General features: G+C 35.4%; 1 protein-coding gene across 1 annotated transcript in view; it reads right to left on the reverse strand.

Annotated features, from left to right (window-relative positions):
- The window catches only part of RIMS2 (regulating synaptic membrane exocytosis 2), a 615,364-nt gene that overhangs the window by 485,125 nt on the left and 107,442 nt on the right, over window positions 1–22,797 (reverse strand). The window contains 2 exon segments of the mRNA XM_032591921.1: window positions 7,720–7,769; window positions 7,772–7,929. Of these exon segments, the coding sequence (XP_032447812.1) occupies window positions 7,720–7,769; window positions 7,772–7,929 (208 nt within the window).

The following is a 22,797-nucleotide window of genomic DNA, read 5'->3' on the forward strand; positions in this document are numbered from 1 at the left end:
GTGAAGTGAAGACATGTCACACAGTCACACAACACCCAGGCAGAAACAAAACTTGGTTCTTTTATTATCTCAACTTATGCCATTCTCTTCTTGGAGAATGTCAATTTTTTCTTGATATACTGGTAGGTAGCAATTCTATGAAGTCTAAAAGAAAACCCATATATCATACACTTGCCTTGGGTGTACGGGAACTGATTGTATATTATACTAGTACATTAGTCAAAGACTTGCAGGTAATCACAGTGACTTAATTTTTTTTAATTTAATTTATTTTAAGTAATCTCTATACCCAGTGTGGGGCTCGAATTCATGACCCCAAGATCAAGAATCACATGTTCTTCTGACTGAGCCAGCCAGGCACCCCATGACTTGAAATTTCTAAAAAATAAAAAACTACCTGAAGGATTGCAAAAATACTCTAATCACCATTTATCTCTCAGTGAACAATTTAAAAATTAATCATTAAAATTTTTGTGCATGTAAGTGATACTTAATGACTTGGTTATGCAGTAGAAATGTCTATATTATTTCACTCTTAGCATGTGATATCTTGAACGCATGTATATCAATATATTTAAGGGACTTGCTTCAGGATTACTTTCTTTTATAACTATTCTAAAGTTATAATTCATTCTGCTTCAAAACTGATATAATTTCTAGTGAAAAAAATCACATCTATTACACTTGTAAATTAATACAATTTAAAAAATGCATATTCTTTACTTTTTCAAAATTAGATTATCTTTTAAGCATATGGTAATCTATTTTTCCCACCAAAAGGCAAAAGAAAGAAAAAAATTAATGTTGCTATGCTTTGAAGCTTAAAATAATCCTCATTATATAACCTTTATTGTCCGTCTTATTAGAATCACCATTCTATGATTACAAAATAATTTCTTCCTTATAAAGTCATTATTTTCAATCCGAACTAAATATATAGCTTTAATTTACTAAGGGGGATCATCTTAAAAGGAAATAAATGAAATCAATATTTCATAAATCTTATTGTATTGGTGTTTCCATATGTCCTGCACTGAGTTTATTCTCGCTGAATCATAAATGTATCTCAAAAGAGTTAATTAATTGTTAAGGATGGCTCCACATGAAAGAGCCTCAAAATTAAAACAAAAGGTTATTTTATCTTGTTCTCATAGGAGATTACTAAAATAATTTTAAAATAGCTTTATAATTAAATTTTAAGCTATGAAATATTTGTATTCTCATTATTCTACTCCATAAAAATAGTCTGAGCAAATTTCGCTGAGCTTAATCCTTTGGGGCTATGATAAATCAAAAAGTGTATTTAGCACCTATTGAGAGCAAAAGCCTCCTTCTATTACATAAGGCAGCGGAGCATACATAGGATGATCCAATGTGAAAAGAGAAAAACTGAACTCAGTACTTTTTTCATTTAGAATATAGACAACCTTTATACATATCATACAAAGGAATGCTTCCTCAAGTAGATTATGAATGAAAATGCAGAAAACCAATAAAAGAAACCCAAAGCTATCCTCTTGAGCTAAAATCTAGATTATTTTTACTTACGTTTCATTCTCCTAACACATCCCTCAGATATAAGAAAAAAATATGAGAAAAGTAGGGAATACTGCCTTGGGTTCCTTCCCTCTCCCATAAACCATCCACCAAGCTAATCCACAACATGCAGAGATTTAAAAAAAAATTTTTTTTTTTAATTTTTTTTTCAACGTTTATTTATTTTTGGGACAGAGAGAGACAGAGCATGAACGGGGGAGGGGCAGAGAGAGAGGGAGACACAGAATCGGAAACAGGCTCCAGGCTCTGAGCCATCAGCCCAGAGCCCGACGCGGGGCTCGAACTCACGGACCGCGAGATCGTGACCTGGCTGAAGTCGGATGCTTAACCGACTGCGCCACCCAGGCGCCCTAAAAAAAATTTTTTTTTAATGTTTATTTATTTTTTAGAGAGAAAGAGAGAGACAGAGAGACAGAGTGTGAGCGAGGGGCGGGAGGGCAGAGAGAGAGGGAGACACAGAATCCAAAGCAGGTTCCAGGCTCTGAGTTGTCAGCACAGAGCCCAAAACGGGGCTTGAACCCACGAACTGCAAGCTCATGACCTGGGCCAAAGTTGGCTGCTTGTTAAAACCAACTGAGCCACGCAGGCACCCCTACAACATACAGAGTTTCATAGTTCTACAATAAAACAGACTTCCAAGGGGCATTCCAATATTTCACTTAATTTATTTTACTTAATTTTACTTAATTTATTGACTAAAACTTTGTTCAGCATAAAGTGACCATACGTTAGAAACCAGAATAATAATTTCAAGCAAACTATAGTCAGATGTCATTACAGACTTCTACTTGTGGCCTAAATGGGGTAACAAGAACTAGATTTCTCCACCTGCCTGGCAAACAAAATATAACACAAGAAAAATATATAAACGAATGGTTTTCAAGATACTGGACATCAGGCAAAGAAGTCCAGAGATAGCTAAAATATGGGAAACAAACAAAATAAGCTCTACAATTGCCCCAGTTTTAGTGCTTTGAGAGACTTTCCAGACAGCAGAGCAGTACAGAGGAGCTCAAGTTCAGTTTGGCAAACATCCTCAGCAGAAGAGAATACACCGACAATCTGAAGAGACCAACATGGCTGCATTTCAGTGGCCAACTTACCAGAGAAGAAAAAGATGCACAGAGAGAGAACCCCAGATAACTGGAGACAATCCCTTCAAGTATTCAGCTTAGTAATGATGAGTAAGCATGAATGTGAGAAATACCCAGGAAAGGGGGAAAAAATCACCTGAAGAGTTAGAGCGAACAGTGGATGTGTCCACCAACAAGATTGGAAAATCTCTTAATTCATATGTAATAAGCATATACAAAATTAGCTAAAGTACTCAGGAAAGCCTTGACTCAGTAGAACATAATTAGTACTAAACCAAGCACTTTTCCAGATCAACCTAATATTTATAAAAGCAAGCTGCAGAAGTATTAACTTGTTTCCATGTAACTTAATTGCATCTGTGAACAAAGCTCAAGAAGAGTTATGAAAATGCAAAAATATCCCAACCCAACAAGTAAAATTTACAGTGCTTGGCACCCAACATGAGATACAGGCATATAAAACATCAGGAAAATGCATAGCATAATGAGAATGATCAATCAAAACCACCCAAAAACTGACAGAGATGTTCAAATTAACAGAAGAGAACATCAAAACAGTTATTACAGAGCATGTATTCTACAAGTTCAAAACTTAAATAGATCATAGAAGATTGTTTTTAATAGAAGATATTTTTTAAAAGCTCAAAACTGAAATACTGGACATAAAGACAATGTCCGAGATGAAAAAATATATTGAATGGTATTAACAGCAGCTATGACATTGCCAAAAAAAAAAAAAAAGTGTAAACTCAAAAGCACACCAATAAAACACACATAAAATGAAAAGCAAAGATAAAGCTAAAAAAGGGGTTGATGAAAAAAACTTAAGTGAGCTGTGGAACAATGTCATGCAGCCTAATGTACAGGTAATGAGAGTTACTGAAAGAAAAGAAAGAAAAGTCCAAAAAAATATTTGAAGAAATAATGGCTAAAATTTTCCAAAACCCTATGAAAACTATAAACTCAGAGATCCAAAAAGCTCAAAAAAGCTCCAAACACAAGAAACATGAATAAAAATACACAAACATTATAATTAAGTTGCACGTAAGCAGCGATAAAAAGAATTATCTTAAAAACAATCAGACAAAAAGGACATATTACATACAGAAAAACAAAAATGAGAATAGTATCACACTTCTAATTAGAAATAGTGAAACATCTTTAAAATACTGAAAGAAAATAACTGTCAACCCAGATTTCTATACCTAAAAAAAATCTTAAAAAAAAAAAAAAAAAAAAGCAAGAGCGCCTGAGTGGCTCAGTCAGTTAAGCGCCCCCGACTCTTGATTTCAGCTCAGGTCATGATCTCATGGTGGTGAGATCAAGCCCCATGGTGGGCTCCTTGCTGAGCATGAAGTCTGCTTGAGATTCTCTCCCTCCCTCTTCCTCTGCCCCTACCCTGTTTGCATGCTCTCTCTCCCCTCAATAAATAAAAATAAATAAATAAAAATAAAAAGCAAAATTCTCAGCATAAAAAGTTGAAAGTATGCAACATCAGCAGACACACACTACAAGAAATATTGAAGGAAATATTTCAGACAGATAACATATGATAGCATATAGAAATACAGATCTATAAAAAGAAATGAATAGTACCAGAAATGATAATGACAACAGAAATATACAATTTTTTTTATTATTTAAAACTCCTTAAAAGATAAACTTTTTAAATAAAAAGAATAATAGTATTGTGGGGTTTATAAAATAAGTAAAATGTATGACACCATAACATAAAGTCCAAAAGAGTAGAAATGGTAATACACTATTGGAAGGTTCTTGTACTATACTATACACAAAATGATATAATATCAGTTAAGACTGACAATGATAATTTAAAGATGTATGCTTCAAATCCTGAACTGAGTAATAAAATGACAAAACAAAGAACCAACAAAGCTATAAAACAGAGTCAACAAAATTAACGAGCCAATGAAGGACATAACCTGAATCCTAAAAAGTGCTTGACTAATTCAAAGAAAACCAAAAACAAAAACAAACAAAAGTCAGATGGTACAAGCAGAAAAAAAGCAAAATGATATATTCAAACAAACCATACCAAAAATTACATTAAATATAAATTATCTAAACACCCCAATTAAAAGGCAGAGATGGTCATGTTGGCTAAGAAAGCAAGGCCCAATTATATGCCTATAAGAAGAATACTTAAATATGAAGACACAAATTATTCTAAAGTAAAGGAAGAGAAAAACATAAACCATGTGAATACTACCTAATAGAAAGCTCTATTAAAATTAGACAAAGTGGACTTCAGAGCAAAGAATGTTACCAGGGATAAAGAAAGTCATTTCATGACTACAAAGGGGAAAATTAGTTAATAGGACATAATAATCCTAAATGTTTATGCATTTGAAACAGAACCTAATAAAATACATAAAACAAAAAAAAAATACATAGAACTAGAAAAGGAATGGAAACCAATTTGACAATAAATTTCATAATAAAAAAAGGAACTACAAAAGGAAACAGATTAATCCAAGTATAGTTGTATATTTCAATATCCTCCCTTAATAATTTATCAAATAAATAAGCAAAAGATCAAAAAGGATATACTGAACTTTAACAACTCTATTAACCAACTTGACTTAAAGGACATTTAAAAACACTCCATCAAAAAAAAAAGTACATACATTTACCAAAAAAACCATATTCTGGCCATAAAATAGTCAATACATTTCAAAGAATTCAAGGCACTCGAAGTATGTCTAGGACCACAACAGAATTAAATTAAAAGTAATTACCATACTTCAGAGCAAAGAATGTTACCAGGGATAAAGAAACTCATACAGATTTCTGGAAACTCCCTAGTATTTGGAAAATAAATAACATACTTCTGAACTATTCATGGCTCTAAAAAGAACGGGAAAACTTGAAAGTATTTTTAACAGAATGAAAATGAAAAGACAACATATCAGAATTTTGGGGATGTCAACGAAGTAGTACTTGGGGGAAACTGACAGCACATAATGCCTATATTAGAGAAGAAGAGACATCTCAAAGCAAAGACCTCAGCTGCCACCTAAGAAACCAGAAAAAGAGAAAATTAAACCCAAAGTCAGCAGAAATAATAAAGACCAAAGATGAAATCACCAATAGAGACAACTAATGAAACAAAAAACTAGTGCTTTGAGACGATCATTAAAATTGATAAATTTCTAGCCAAACTAAGCAGGAAAAAAGAGAGAAAATATAAATTACCAGGAGCAGAAATTAAAGAGGTAGTATCACTACATATTCTACAAATATTAAAGAATAATAATAGAATACTGTGAACAGATTTATGTCAATAAATTTGACAATTTATAAGGATCTGGAGAAATTCTTTGAAAAACACCAAAGCTCATTCAAAAAAAAAATAAGTAAATAACTTGAATAAACTTATATCTACCAAAGAAATTGACACTGTACTTAACCCTCCCCCCAAAAAAAATAATAAAACAGCATGCCCAGATGTCTTCACTGGTAAAAATCTAAAATATTAAAGGATAAGAGTATCAATCCTACAGAAACTTTTCGAAAACAAGAAGAGGAAATACTTCCCAACGCATTTTATCAGGACAGCATTACTGTGATATCAAAATCAAAGAAACATATTACAAGAAAAGAAAACTACAGACACTAACACTCATGAACATAGAAGCAAAAATTGTAAACAAAACTTTATCAAATCAAACCCATCATTACATAAAAGGGACAACCCATCATAAGCAAACGGGATTCGTCCCAGGAATATAGTTGGTTTAGCATTTCAGAATCAACCAATGTAGTTCCCCACATTAACAAGCAAAGGAGAAATATGATTAATCTCAATAGATGGAGTAACATTTGGCAATTTCCACCAACTATTCCTGATGTGAAAACAAACAAATAAACCAAAACCAAAAACAAAAAAACACCACCTCTCAGCAAATTAGGAGTAGATAGGCATCTATGAAAAGCTGGCAGCTAATATAATACTTAATAATGAAGGACTGAATGCTTCCTCCCTAAGAACAAGAACAAAACAGGGATATGTGCTGTCACTACTTCAATTCAGAACTGTACTGGAGTTTGTAGCCAATGTAACTAGTCAAGGTAAAGAACAATAATCAGGTAAACCAGGAGGAAACATTAGGGGGGAAAAAAACAGAAAATGATTCATTCTGGGCAAAACAAAATAATGAGAAACAGGAAACAATGAGAAAATGGAGACATGAAATTACTCAGGGGAACAAATCCCCATAACTATGTGTGAGTAATGTGTGTACAAACATTAGCTCCCTATTTTAAAAGTACCTAAGAACTGAGTGATAAAATACTAGCAAGGATACAAATGTAAATTGTAAAGAACTTACCAAGGAAAACATTTTATAATACTATTTTTGCTTATTTCAAAAACCATTCTTTGGGTAGCATTAGATATTCCCTAAAGTGGATGGATAAACTAAAAAAATCTAGGATGAGTCTAAAACATCTCATTATTTCCTATTTAAATTCCATAACCTAATGTTTATTTCATTAATGTCAAAACAAAAATAAAGGGTAGTGTAGCTTCAAAAGCTACAAAATTGTAAAACACAGACTCTCAAAGCTGAAAAGAGCCTCTTTCAAAAGGAGAGAAAACAGGAGTCAAAGGAAGAGTAGATCTACAAAGTTTATAAAATTATGTGTAATAATGGAAAAAGCAGTGTCACTGCTCTAACATTAATCAATTGTGTGACACGAAGAATGACCTTTGGTCTCCCTAGATCTGAGTTTTCTGCACCTGTAAAATAAAGGAGTTAGATCAACTGATCTATAAATTATTTTCATCATCTTTGAAAGTCTAAGATCCTATGATTGTAAACAAAATCATTAGCTAAAGGCCATAAACAATGAGACAAGTATCTTTTTAACTGAAAGGAAAGATTAAAAATTTCTTTTATCTAAAATGAAGACACTAGAAGTTTTTTTTAATTCATTGGTTAACCTGAATATTAATTTCAATTGTCTGTTTCATTGTATTCACAATTAGCTTAACAATATTATAAGCTCAACTATAACAGAATTACATGTGGTTTTCATTCTGTACCTTGTTTGAACGTAATGACACTCGACCTCCACAACGAGCACAGAACTTGTTTGGCAATACGAACAGTTATGGCCACATCCATCAGCAAATTTAGTTTTGTGGCAGATACCACAGGTTGGGGCGTCACCCTTCTGTTCTTGCTGCTGTTGTGATTCTTCTCCCATCTTCTTCACCTGCTCCTTGTACATTTCAAACTGCTGATGAAGTTTTCTGCAGAAAAAACGAATAAGAAACATTTGGTTTCCTGATGGGCTCACAAAAAATAGTAATTCCTGCAATCGATATACAATCTTATATCCAAGAAACTCATAAAATGAGAATAAAGAATAAAAAGTTTATTTTCTGATTACAGAATAACATCTTACATGGCAAATCACAAGAGTGTTGCAAGTAGTTCTGCTCTCTGATATACATGTTAATTTACGAGCCAACTGATACATGCTAATAGAGATCTCTCTTTGAGTTATAACTGCAAAATTTCTATCTGCCATTTGCAATGTATTTTCAATCATATACCCTAAAATATTTAAAATCGCATTTTTCAACAGTTTAGCTTTAGAAATAGACTGAGCTAATTTGACTTACACAGTACAGGCAGAACCTATGAACTTCAAATCATTGAGACAACTCTCAATTAGAGTGATCTCAAGAATCCAAACAGAGGGGAAAACACTGGATGAGTGCTCTCACTAATTGTTTAAATCTGTTCAACATTCTGGACATTAGTTGGCTATAAAAACACTGAAATATTAGGAGTCTAGCAAATAAAAGGCCAATTTTTACCTTAAAAACAAAATAAGAAAAAAGATACCTAGAAAAAGGTATTATTTACTCATTAAAAATAAACAGGGATAAAACTTTTCACTTCCATTATTGTCAGAAAAGAAAAAAAAATGTTTAAAAACTACAATGAACTTGGCTTAGAACTTACAAAGTTGTAAATAATGTCACTCCCATCCTAAGAGTAACAAAAGGCTAAATAATCTACAAAATCATAACTTTTCCTGAGCCCTTCAGAGAGTTGAGGACATAAGGCAAACAAATAATCTGAACTGCAAACAGCAGCAAGCCCCTCCAAAGAAAAATGAAGCACACTGCTCCACCTTCGGCAGAGGAGAGGAGAAGGAGAAAGAGGGGCCACCATACAGGCAGGTAAGAGGAAATCAGTTAAAATTTTAACGAATTGTACAAGTCTAAGTGTGGGCTCACATGACAGTTTGGAATAGCTAAGGGCCCAGACTCAAGGAAAGCTCACGCTCACTCGCAAGCACTTTTCTGCAGGCCTCTCCTGGGTACTTAGGAGGAAGATTGCGAGCAGGCCATGAGAACAAAGAATCTTTAGGGGTATACATGCTCAGGTGTAAAAGAGGTACCTAGTGGCTGCTGGGGTACAGGCATAATTCCCTAGACTATCTCTCCTAAAAAAAACCAAGCTATGAGCCACAGGGAGAAGAAGGAAACTCTGTAATCCCAGGGCAAAGGTAGAGATCCCCTGCAGCTAAGGAAAAGTTTAAAGGAAAAAAAACTCTACCCATGAAAGAGGGACAGGAAACCATCTTCAACCAACATCTTATTTTCAAATCAATGGCCTTTCATCACTAGGGGAGGGATGGAAATTCCTGTCCCAAACCTATCAGAGATACAGTGGATTTACTTCCATGGGAATAAGGACCTAAGAACTCTGAGCAAGCCTCATCCATAAGACCCAGGTGGTGAGGTCCCATCAAAAACAAAGAACAGGAAAACAGAACAGAACACCCTTGCTTGCCCCTGCCACAAACCTAAAATCAAGAAATAAGCATCAATGATCTACTGCCGGGGAAAAGGCGAGAGTATAAGGAGAGATGCCCCCTCCACGCCACTCCCCCAATTTGAAGACTGCAATGCGCTAAAAATAATGATGGCAACAACAAAGTCCAAACCTATCTGAACCTGTGACTTGATGTGATTTAACTCCCAACACTAACAGTCTGACAGAAAAGTCATGCCCACTTTAAGGCAAAAAAACAATTCAAAACCATGAGACTCAGGAAAAAATTGTAAGGAATAAACAACCCATTGTCAAGAGATAAAATAATATAATTAGATTCAGAGATAACAAGAATGATGGAATTATCAGACAGACTTCAAAATGATTATAATTATTAAGGTAAAAGATCCATAGAAAAAAGTGGACAACAGGCAGGACCAGATGGGGTACTGAAGCAGAAAGATGGAACGTGTAAGAGTCATATGAAAATACTGGAAATAGGAGTGGCTGGGTGGCTCAGTCAGTTAAGTGTCTGATTCTTGACTTCAGCTCAGGTCATGATCTCATGGTTCGTGGGATCAAGCCCTGTGCCAGGCTGCGTGCTGACAGTGCAGAACCTGCTTGGGATTCTCCCTCTCCCTCTCTCTCTGCCCCTCCCCCATGCTCTCGCTCTCTCTCTCTCTGTCTCAAAAAATTAAGAAAAACATTTAGAAAAGAAAGAAAATGCTGGAAATAGAAAACATGGCATTATAGATGAATAATTTCTTTGATGGGCTCATAAGTAGACTTGAAAGAACCAAGGAAAAGACCAGTAAACTTGAAATAAGTCAATAAAAAATATCCAGGGGCACCTGGGTGGCTCAGTCGCCTAGGTATCTGACTCTCAGATACTTCAGGTCATGACTGGAGGTCATGACCTCATGGTTTGTGAGTTCGAGCCCTTCGTTGGACTCTGCACTGACAGCATGGAGCCTGCTTGGGATTCTCTCTCTCTCTCTCTCTCTCTCTCTCTCTCTCTCAAAATAAATAAACAAAAATTAAAAAAAAATCCAAACAAAAAAAAAGTCAAAATGAAAAAAAAAAAAAAAACACATAGCATCTAAGAGCTAAATTGATCTAACATATGAAATTGGAGTCCCAGAGAAAAGTAGAAAACAGAACAGAGGAAATATTTGAAGGGATAATGGCCAGAATTTTCCAAAATTAATGAAAGACACCAAATCACAGACACATGAACTTCAAAGAACCCTTTGTAGAACAACACCAAATACACACACACTTAGACACAACATACTCAAACTGCTAAAAACCAAAGAAAACTATAAAAGCAGCCAGAGAGAAAATGACACATTATATGTAGAGAGCCAGTGATAAAAGTTACAAAAGATTATCTTTCAGAAACCATAGAAGTTAGAACACTTTGTAGTAACATCTATATAAAGTACTACAGAAAAAAATCTGTCAACCCAAGATCCCATATGCAGTGAAATTATGCTTCAATAAATAAAGGTAAAATAAAGACTTTTCAGGCAAAGAAATGTTGAAAGAATTTATTGTCAGAAGACATTAACCACAGCAATTTAAAGTAAGTTATTTAGGGGCGCCTGGGTGGTGCAGTCGGTTGAGCGTCCGACTTCAGCCAGGTCACGATCTCGCGGTCCGTGAGTTCGAGCCCCGCGTCGGGCTCTGGGCTGATGGCTCAGAGCCTGGAGCCTGTTTCCGATTCTGTGTCCTCCCTCTCTCTCTGCCCCTCCCCCGTTCATGCTCTGTCTCTCTCTGTCCCAAAAAAAATAAATAAACGTTGAAAAAAAATTGAAAAAAAAAAATAAAGTAAGTTATTTAGGCAGAAGTATGATATTCCTTGAAGGTCATAGAAACCTAGAACACATAAAATAAGTGCTTATACTAAAAGGGGAAAAGTCTCAAATCAATTTCCTAAAAAAGAAGAGATAATTAAACCAAGAAAGTATAAGAAAAGAAATTTTTTAAATTATAAAAGAAATCAATGAAACTAAATGCTGCTGCTTAAAAAAAAAAAAAATCAATACAGGCGCCTGGGTGTCTCAGTCAGTTAAGCATTCCACTATTGGATTCCGCTCAGGTCATGATATCACAGTTCGTGGAGTTGGAGCCCTGCATCAGGCTCTGCACTGATAGCATGGAGCCTGCTTGGGATTCTCTCTTTCCCTCTCTCTCTGCCACTTCCCTGCTTGCTCTCTATTTCTCTTTCAAAATAAATAAAAATAACTTTAAAAAAATCAATAAAATTAATAAACCTCTAGCCAGAATGATCAAGAGAAAAAAAAAAAGAGAAAGAGAAGATAAAAATTAACTAGAGCAAGAATGATAGAGGGAACATCACTACAGACTCCACTGTTAAGCAAAATTAAATGTAAAAGATTACAGGGGCACCTGGGTGGCTCAGTCGGTGTTAAGCATCCGACTTCGGCTCAGGTCATGATCTCGCGGTTCGTGAGTTCAAGCCCCGTGTCGGCTCTGTGCTGACAGCTCAGAGCCTGGAGCCTGTTTCAAATTCTGTGTCTCCCTCTCTCTCTCTGACCCTCCCCCGTTCATGCTCTGTCTCTCTCGTCTCAAAATAAATAAAGGTTAAAAAAATTTTTTTTAATGTAAAAGATTACAAGAGGAAAACTACAAACAATTCTATGCCCATAAAATTCTACAACTTACATGAGAAATAAACTATTTCCTTGAAAGACTGAAACCAGCACACCTCACTCAACAAGAAACAGATAGCCTGAGAAGTCCTATATGTATTAAAAACCTTTAAAAATAAAACTGCAGTTCTCACTGGCTTTTAATGGTGAATTCCACCAGATATTTAAGGAAGAAATAACACCAATTCTACATAATCAAAAATAAGAAAATAGAAAATAAGGGAACCCTGTGGGACACCTGGTGGACTCAGTCGGTTAAACATCCGACTTCGGCTCAGGTCATGATCTCAGGCTCATGAGTTCCAGCCCCACATCAGATCTGTGCTGACAGCACAGAGCCTGGAGTCTGTTTCAGATCTGTGTCTCTTTCTTCTCTGCCCCTCCCGGCTCAGGCTCCATCTCTCTCTCTCTCTCTCTCTCATCTCTCTCTCTCTCTCTCTCTCCCTCAAAAAAATAAATAAACATTGAAAAAAAGAAAAGGGAACACTTCTTCTAACTTCCTAAGGCCAGCATTACTGTGATACCAAAACCATATAAAAATATAACAGAAATTATAGACCAATATTCCTCATGGAAAGATGAAAAATCCTCAATACAACATTATCAAACCATGTTAAGAACAATACATCACACACAGGTGTACCAGGTTTATCCTGGGAATGCAAGGTTGATTCTACATTCTAAATTTAAGCGATATAATTCACCCTATTAACAGGACTAAGGGGAAAAACATATGATTCTGTCAAAATATATGGAGGAAAACACTTGACTCAGCAAACTAGGAAAACTTCCTTAATGCAATAAGGTATCTATAGAGAAGCCTATGGTTAACATCATACTATTACTGTGAAGGATTAATGCTTTCCCTCTAAAGTCAGGAATAAAGCAAGGTGTTCTCTCTCATTACCCCTAATCAACACTGAACTGGAAATCTTAGCCCGTGCATTAAAAAATAAAAAGCATAAAGATTGGAAAGGGGGGAAAAACTGTTTGCAGATGGCATAATTGTCTATATATAAAGGTCCTAAAGAAACTACAAAAAATCTCCTACAATAATGCGCTTTAGCAAGGTCACAAGATATAAACTAAGTATAACCCCCCAAAAATTGTATTTTTATATACTAGCATTAATTGGAAATCAAAAATTTTAAAAGCAGTCTGCAATGGCATCAAAAAAGAAGAGAAAAGAAAGAAAATGCTCAGGTATAAATTGAACAAAATATATCCAGGCTTTTTTGTTGTTGTTGTTGTTGTTAAGTTTTATTTTATCTTTGAGAGAGACAGCATGAGCAGGGGAGGGGCAGTGAAGGGACACAGAGGATCCTAAGGGGGCTCCACACTGTCAGCAGCAAGCCGGCTTCAGGGTTCAAACCCACAAACTGCGAGATCATGACCTGAGGCAAAGTCAGACCTTCAACGGACTGAGCCACCGAGGTGTATCCACATGGGCTTTTTATGGTGGAAACTATAAAACTACTGTTAAAAAGGATGAGAGGAGATCTAAGTAATAGGAGAAATATGCTGTATTCATCAACGAGAAAACTCAATATTGTTAAGACATCAATTCTCTCCAAATTGATCTCTTGATTCAATGTTATCTCAATCAAAACTCAACATGATTTTTTTTAAGAAATTGACAAGCTGACTCTAAAATTTATATGGAAAAGCAAAACACCTACATTGGCAAGATATTTTCAAAAAGAAGGTTGGAAGACTCATACCACTGATGTCAAGACTTACTCTAAAAGCTCCAGAGGTAATCAAGTCAATATTCGGTATTGGCAAAGAATAACATACATACACAAGTGGAAGAGAATAGAGTCCAAAACAATCCAATGCTTAAATGATCATTAATTAAAAAACAAAACAAAACAAAAGGCTGTCAAGGCAATGGAGAAAGAATAATCTTCTAAGCAATAGGAAATTCATGTGCAAAAAAGCAATTGGAAATCCACGTGTTAAAAAAAAATCAACCTCAGGTCGCCTGGGTGGTTCAGTCAGTTAGTTGAGTGACTGACTTTGGCTCAGGTCATGATCTCACAGTTTGTGAGTTCAAGCCCTGCATCGGGCTCCGTGCTGACAGCTCAAAGCCTGGAACCAGCTTCGGATTCTGTATCTCTCTCTCTGCCCCTCCCACACTCGCACTCTGTCTGTCTCTCTCAAAAATCAATAAACATTTAAAAAAAACTTAAAAAAAAGAACCTCAACTCATATGTCACACATATACAAAATAAAAACGTATTACATAACTGCAATCAATGGATTACAGAACTAAATGACTAAAACCATAAAATTCCAGAAGAAAACAATGAAGAAAATCGTGGCCTTGGGTTAAACAAAGGCTTCTTAGATAGTATGTAAAAAATGTGAACCAAAAAGCAGCCATTGGCAATATGTAAATGAACGAGCAAGGCTGTGTCCCAAAGGCCGTTATTTATAAACACGAAATTCGACTTTTCGTGTAATTTTATACTCACAAAATGTCATCATTAAAACTTTTTTCGGGGCGCCTGGGTGGTTCAGTCGGTTAAGTGACCGACTCTTGGTTTCTGCTCAGGTCAGGATCTCTGGGATCATCAGTTGAAGCCCCACATCAGGGCTCTGTGCTGTCGAAAGTGCATAGTCTACTTGGGTTCTCAGTCTCCCTTCTCTTTGTCCCTCCCCCATGCACTTGTGAGCACCCACAGGCTTCTCTCTCTCTAAAAATAAATATATAAACATTTTTTTAAATTTTTTCAATCATTTTTAGGTGTAGAAACCATTCTTAACTCGCCACTTACACAAAAACAGTATTTGGCCTGCGGGCCGTAGTTTGCCCACTTCTTTACAATAAGAGTTCATTTATATGACATTCTAGAAAAGGCAAAGTTATAAGGACAGAAATCAGGGACTGGAGTAGAACAAAAGAACTACAAATAGGCACAAGGAATTCTTGGGGGTGAAGGAAATGTTCTATATCTTGCTTATGGTAGTAGATATTAACTATGTTTTTTCAGGATTCACTGAAGTGTATACCTTGAAGGGGTGAATTTTACTGCAAATAAATCATACCTCAAAAACCCTGACTTCAATAAGAGTTCCTTTCAAAGTGCTAACCTAAAGTCAGTAAGTAAATTAAAAATAGAACTCTATAAGTGAGTCCGTCCTAGCTACTTAATTACAAACATTAACTTCCTTTTCACACTAGTATCAATACATTTAAATAGCTAATGCCAGTGTCACTAACTTTTCCTGTAACTTCAAATACACTGTTTTACCCTGATTATCTCCTACCAAGTTTAAGTGAAGCTTTGCTAACACAAAACAAGCACCACTACAGGAAGTTCAAGTCCAAAAATGTGTGCCAGAGCAGGTGTGAGTTTAAGCGGACCAGTGGATGAGCTCTGCATCGGAGTTTCGGATAAAATTATCTTTCCATGTGTGAGATACGCTGTACATTTTTTTGTATACCTGTTGATATGCTTACGATCTCTGACATCCCTCTCAGTAAACGCTCCAGGAGAAAGAGAAGGCAGAAGGAAGAGGAAAATTAGAAGGAGCGGGGTTTTGTTTCAGATCTAGAGGCACTGGAGTACTAGGCAAATTACACACTGGAACAAAAAGCAGAAGTCTACTTCAGTGAACTGTGCTAAAATATAGCATCTCCAGGGAAGTGGAAGCTCCATTTCACCCATGGGGAGCAAAGTTAGTAATCACGTATCCCTAAGAACTATTTAAAGGACTCTGTTTGAAATCCTCTTACAGAGAACTGTAGAAATCCCAGGACTGCAGCATTAAGGCTGCAGGATGGGATCCAGTCGTCCCAGCTGTGGGGAGAGCAGAGATAGGCTGCAATCCAGGGAGGACACGACAACAGTTTGAGGTAACAAGGGAAGATTTAGAGAGATTTTGTATATTCATCCTTCCAAGTCCTATAAAATGAGAATCTACTGTACGTAGAGTCGGTGGGGTACAGGCAAATTCAGGAGCTCTACTGCATTCCTTGCCAAGAAGAGCGTATCCCCCTGCCCCTTTAGAAATATGCAAAATTCTCTCTCTGCTTCCCGCCCCATTATTCTCCAACCACTGTAATCTGGTTTCCGGTCTGCTTACTAATTCTCACAAAGTTTATCAATGGTCTCCCTGTACCTAAAATTAGTGAACAAAATTTTAGTCTTGATCTTACTGAGTTCTCAACAATATTTGAAATTATGTTCAACTATGTTCATTGCCCCCTTGGCTTTCATAATGCTCTCCTTGTTTTCCCATATCTGTGGCCTTTCATTTCTTTTTCCTTCAAAGGTCAAGATCCAGGCCCTCTTCTTTTCATTCCTTGGTGTCTTCTTAAGCAGCCTTATCCCATATCCAAGGCTTCAATTTCCACCTACATACAAATTACGTATAAACATAAATGTCCAGCTCAGACTTCTCTGAGCTTTAAAATTCAATTGCCTACTCAACATTATCTGTAAGTCTCAACGCCACCTAAAATTCAACATGTGTAAAACTGAACCATAACTTTCCTACACAAACCAGATTCCCTTCCAAGTGTTCCCTATTTCAGTAAATGGTGCCACCATTCAATGATATGGCCTGAAATCTAGAAATGTTCCAGAACGATGTCTCTCCCTCACATGCATAATTTATCACTAACTTTTTTTCTATTTTACTTCCTACATGTGTCTTGAATCCTTCCGTTTGTCTCTATATCCCCTGTCAATACCATAGGCTTTGTTACCATCAAAACCCACCTGGTCTCCTAGCTAGTTTACTCACATCCACACTTCTCTGCCTCAATCTATTGGGCACACGGGAAAAATTACCTTTCCTAAAAGATACTGTTTAAAATGCTCTAATGGCTTCTGATTGTGAAAGAAAGAGAGAGAGAGAAGAAAGAAGAGAAAGAAAGAAAGAAAGAAGAAGAAAGAAAGAAGAAGAAGAAAGAAGAGAAAGAAGAAAGAAAGAAAGAGAAAGAAAGAAAGAAGAAGAAAGAAAGAGAAGAAAAAAGAGAAAGAAAGAAAGAAGAAGAAAGAGAAGAGAGAGAGAGAGAAAGAAAGAAAGAACGAACTTCTTATGAAGACTTACAAAGCCTTGAATATTCTGGCATACATTCCCTTTTCAACCTCAAGTTTTGCACTGTTTCTTTACCCTCATTCTGTTAAAGCTATTCTGGCTTTCTTTCATTCTTCAGACTCATCATTGGGTATCTCATTACTGGTCTTTGCACTTTATACATGCTCTTGCTTCCACCTGGAATGGATTGCAATGCACTCTTGTGTTTTCTTTTTTTTTTCCTTTCGCTTTTTTTAAACCTTAGGTATCCAGAATAGCTGATCATAAGCTTTATGGCACTGATCCATGCTTGGCTTCTATTTTAATTCATTATTTTCCTTTTCCCAGTGTGATTTCCCTTCTATCGGATAACCAGTCTTGTATATTTACATAAATGGCATTTTGCCATTTACTTGTTTCTGCTTATGTTTGTCACTTAACTTTACATTTTATATTTAAATCTAAAACTGTATAATGCATATGGTGTTTATGGTGTATCAAGTAGATAGGTACTATTATTATTAATCCTATTTTTATTGCTATTCTGCAGAGAATCCATTTTGCTCATGATCACACAGATGGTAAATCATTAAAACCAGATCCAAATTCAGTGTTGCTCCAAAATCCATGCTTTTAACCACTACAGTTTTTGTATCTAGTTCATGCATTTAATGGATGTATAATGTTCCATTTACATAAATCACTTTTATTCATCCATTTATTTTTTAAATTTCTGTAATGATGTATTCATAAACCCATATACACGCATACCTGTATAAATACTCATTTTATTGCACTTTTCAGATATTGCATGTTTTACAAATTGAAGGTTTACGCCCTGCATCGAGCAAGTCTACTGGCACCATTTCTCCAACAGCATGTGCTCATATAATGCTTCTGTGTCGTTTTGGTAATTGTCACAATATTTCAAACTTTTTCATCATTATTCTATTTGTTACAGTGATCGGTAATCAGTAAAGAGAGCATTTTTTAACAAGACAGTACTTTTTAATTAAGGTATATACATTGGTTTTTTCTTAGACAGAATGCTACTGCACACTATAGACTACAGGATAGCACACACATAACTTTCATATGCACTTGGAAACCAAGAATTTCATTTGACTTGCTTTATTTCGATATTCACTTTACTGCGGTGGTCTGGAACTCAACACACAATAACTCTGAGGTAAGCCAGTATGGTTTCCTCTGGGATATACATGCAGGAATATGGTATACATACTCAGGTTCACTAAATATTTTGAAACTGCTCTTCCAAGTGGCTTAACCCGGTTAGCATACCTGCAAGAAGGGTATGAAGGTTCCAGTTTTTCTTGTCTGTGCCAATGTGTGATATTATTTCACTTATAATATTTTTCAGCTTTAGTAGATACAAATTGATGTGGTTTTGTTGGGTTTTTTTTTTTTCAGTTCATTTTTCTGACTTCTGATAAAGTTCACGCCACTGGACTGCCTCTCCTATGAATTGTCTATTCACTCCATCCTTACTCCAGTTGCATCCAATACTCTGTTGGATTTCCCGTATTTTCCTTGATGATTTGCAGTAGGATCCTATATAACCTATATGTTAATCATTTATAAGTCAGGCAAAACAAATATCCTAGTCTGATGATTGTTAATTTTGTACATGATGTCCTTTGTTAAACAGAAATCTTTAATTTTGATATAGTCAAATACATCAATTTCTCCCTTCAGGGTTTGTGGTTTCAGTGGCTGGCTATAAAAAATTCTTACTTATCCCTAAGTCAGTCACAAAAAAATTCTGCTTTCTTCTAATAGCTTTATAATTTTGCCTCTCACATTTCGGCTTTTAATCGATCTGAAGTTTATTTTTATATGTGATATGATGCAAGAATTTAATTTCAATCTTCTCCATATAGAGATTGCATTTTCCCAGCACCATTAAATAGTCCATCCTTTCTTCCACTTATTTGTGATGGCAATCTATCATATACTAAGTTCCCACATGTGCATAGGTCTATTTACAGACTCTGTATTCTATTCATTGATTTTTGTGTTGTTCCTACTCCAGAACAACACTGTCAGAACCAAACTCCAAATACAATGAAGGGTCTAAAAGATTTAAATTGAATATAAATTTAAATACATAACTTTCCAGTGATATAGATCAGAGATCAGCAAACTCTCTGTAAAGAGCTAGACAGTATATATTTTAAGTATTGTGGACTATAGGGCCTCTGTCACAACTACTCAGCTCTGCCCTTAGGATGTGAAAGCAGCCACAGACAATACAAAAACAAGTAAGTATGACTGTGTTCCAATAAAACTTTATTTACAGAAACAGGCAGCAGGCAGGATTTGACCCACACACCACATTTTGCAGATCCTGAATATAGAAAAAAGTCAAAGATACACTTTAATTTAAAACATTTATTACAAATAAATATTTAAAAGATGTACACAACATCAAATAAATATTGCTTTTTCCACTTTATTGCTTCATAAAACTATTTTTTCCAAAATTTTTTAAAGATTTTATCTTTACGTAATCTCTACAACCAACATGGGTCTTGAGCTCACAACCCCAAGATCTAGAGTCTCATGCTCTACCAAGTGAGCCAGCCACGCACCCCTATTTTATCCAAATTTTCATGTGTATTTTCCACATCAATGTCTCCTCATCACTAAAGCCACTCAATGAACTCAGTGTTTTCCAAAGTAAATTTTCTTCACTTCTGAGTTACTTGAAAAATTGGAACTTTTTAATCTATCAGTTCCTGGAAATCCTGCTATTCCTGATAATTTTATAACCAGCCACAGATGTTTTTGTGGCTGCTGCTGTTTTCTTACTCATCTCATAGATATGTTTTCATGATCCTCACAAGCTAACCGTTTACATGGCTCCTTCTTTAATCTTTAAAAGGTTTGTTTACCACAACTTCCAATACTAACCATTGTGAGGCCATACCCCCCAGTAATTTCTAGACTAACGCTTAATTTCTTTATCTCCCCTTTCACAGATTCCATCGGGTAATATCTATAGGTATAAGTATATTTGTTTGAGGTCCTTTCAGGATAATGTGTCTTCACTCAGCAGTACTTTGTAGTTCAAACTAATCCTGGGCTTTCATAATAAGACAGATATTGTTAACAACTCAAAATAAAGCCATTTTCTTTTACTAACGGATAATCTCAGGGGAAAAAAAAAAACAAAAAAAAAAACAAATGTAAAGGAATGCCACATATTCCAGAACATATACTACCTGGGCCTTTGTAACTCATTTTGATATCTGGCAAAAGGAATCTTCCTCTTTGCTCTTCTGTTAGAAAAATTTCTTTGCTATTTGTAAATGTTTTTCTTCTACATAAATATTTTAATCCTTTAATCCAATTCTCTTGAAACTCTTGGTGGAATTTCTACTAAAATTGCATTGCATTGATAGATTTGTTTTAGGAGATTTGACATCTTTACAATGTTGTGTCTTCTCTCCTACTAACACATTAAGTGCATTTATTGCCAACCCTCAAAAGACAGTCACCACCTATACGGCTTTACAGGTGAATTTTTTTTTTTAATTTTTTTTCAACGTTTATTTATTTTTGGGACAGAGAGAGACAGAGCATGAACGGGCGAGGGGCAGAGAGAGAGGGAGACACAGAATCGGAAACAGGCTCCAGGCTCTGAGCCATCAGCCCAGAGCCCGACGCAGGGCTCGAACTCACGGACCGCGAGATGGTGACCTGGCTGAAGTCGGACGCTTAGCCGACTGCGCCACCCAGGCGCCCCTACAGGTGAATTTTTTAACTCAACTTTCTTCATCTTAACTTCTCATCTACCCCCAAGGAGTCCATAAATATATGGGGTTTTTTCCCCAATTTAATTGGCTTCTTTATTGACCTATATTTTCCTTGTATTACATTCTGTGCATTTAAAAACATTATTTTGAGATGGAGCCTATAGGATTCACCAACCTGTTAAAGGCATCCATTTAAAAACCAGATTAAGGACTTCTATAAGGTACTCTCATGTTTTATATGTTGTTTCAGAAGAAAAGCAAAAGAAAGTTCCCCGACAATTTCATGAGGCCAATGTAACAATGACACTTTGTACTCTTCACTTCCATAACTCCTCAGTATTCTCACTGCACTTCCTTGGAAAATTTCTCCTTAGCATCTCTGACTATGTTAAATCCCTCCATGAAGTATTTTCAAAGCACTATAGTATACTATAGCATTTCCACATCCTTCCTTTTATTATATACGATTATTTGATTAATGCCGATCTCTCTAATTAGAAAATATAATTTGTGAGGACTATTTTGTCTGTTTCTGCTGTCCATTCTATCCCACTGAGAAGCATGGTCCATGGCCCATAGCCACGTCCTCAATAAATATTTACAAATGCTGAATTAACAATGAATACACAAATGTGTACTATGTGTACCCTATTTTATAAGTGATGGAGCAAAAATTTAAAGTTGAATATGAGCCAATCTTGTCATCAGTAAGATAGACATATATGAACAAGTATAGACCTAAGATGAATATCAATAAACTATAACACAAGGAAAAATGAAACATATACTAAATAAATATGTAAGAAAAATGGTTTTGCAACACAAAGAAAAAGCCATTAATTGTGGATGGTGTTGGCATGACTTCATAGAAGACTTCTATGACGTCACAGATGTTTCAGTTTTTAAATATCCTACACATCCTGGACTTTAAGGATATGCAAAATTGTGATAGGCAGAAAATGAAGACTGATTCAACCTTTAGTATTTCATATGCAAAGCATGAAAACAGATGGAGAATTCAGGAAGTTGAGAGTATTGTCATTTGGCATAAAGTGTGTATGAGAAAAGAAGGGGAAGAGAAATATAGTGGGAGATGCCAGAGAGGCAGCCTGGGCGAGAATATCTTGACTTCCTTGCTAAGAATTATTCCCCATATTATCTGATATTCAACTTAGTTTGTCACATTACAAGTTATAGAAATCAGTAAGACACAGAGAAAATATCATAAAACTATCTCGAATAAATCAGATATTTGGCCCATTCCTTGTACGCTAAAAACATTTCTCCAAAACAATTTGTAACAATTGCATACACACACGTAAACCCACATTGAAATACTCTTTATATTAAAATTTAAATGAAGTTCTTTAGATAATAATTCTTTATATTTAATATGTATCTTTAATACATGACTTTGTTTTTGTGTTTCATGATAACCAATATCCAAAAGACAATGAAATTTAGAAAGTCCATTTCTTAAAAAAAAAAAAAAAAGAAAAACCTTTTATATAATCGCCAGATATAGAATCTTTGGAATTGAAATGATTATTTCATTCACAAGTGAAATCACCTCGATGTTACAAACTGAGGTTTAAAAGAAGTAAAAGTACACTCATAGCTTATTATTGACATTAGGAAATGATTCATCTTCAATATGAAGATTCCCCTTTCTGATGCCGAGGGGAAAGTGCATTTTGTTGCTTCTCTGAAATTTGTATCTTAAACAAAAGTATTCAACAAATTCAATTCTGGGGAAAAAATGACAAATAGAAGAAACATTTTAAGACCACTATAAATATCCCACCTTCAACTTCTTTCTGCCTAACCAAATAAAGTACTTCTT

The sequence above is a fragment of the Lynx canadensis genome, chromosome F2 (genome assembly GCF_007474595.2).
Source record: "Lynx canadensis isolate LIC74 chromosome F2, mLynCan4.pri.v2, whole genome shotgun sequence".
Taxonomy (NCBI): domain Eukaryota; kingdom Metazoa; phylum Chordata; class Mammalia; order Carnivora; family Felidae; genus Lynx; species Lynx canadensis.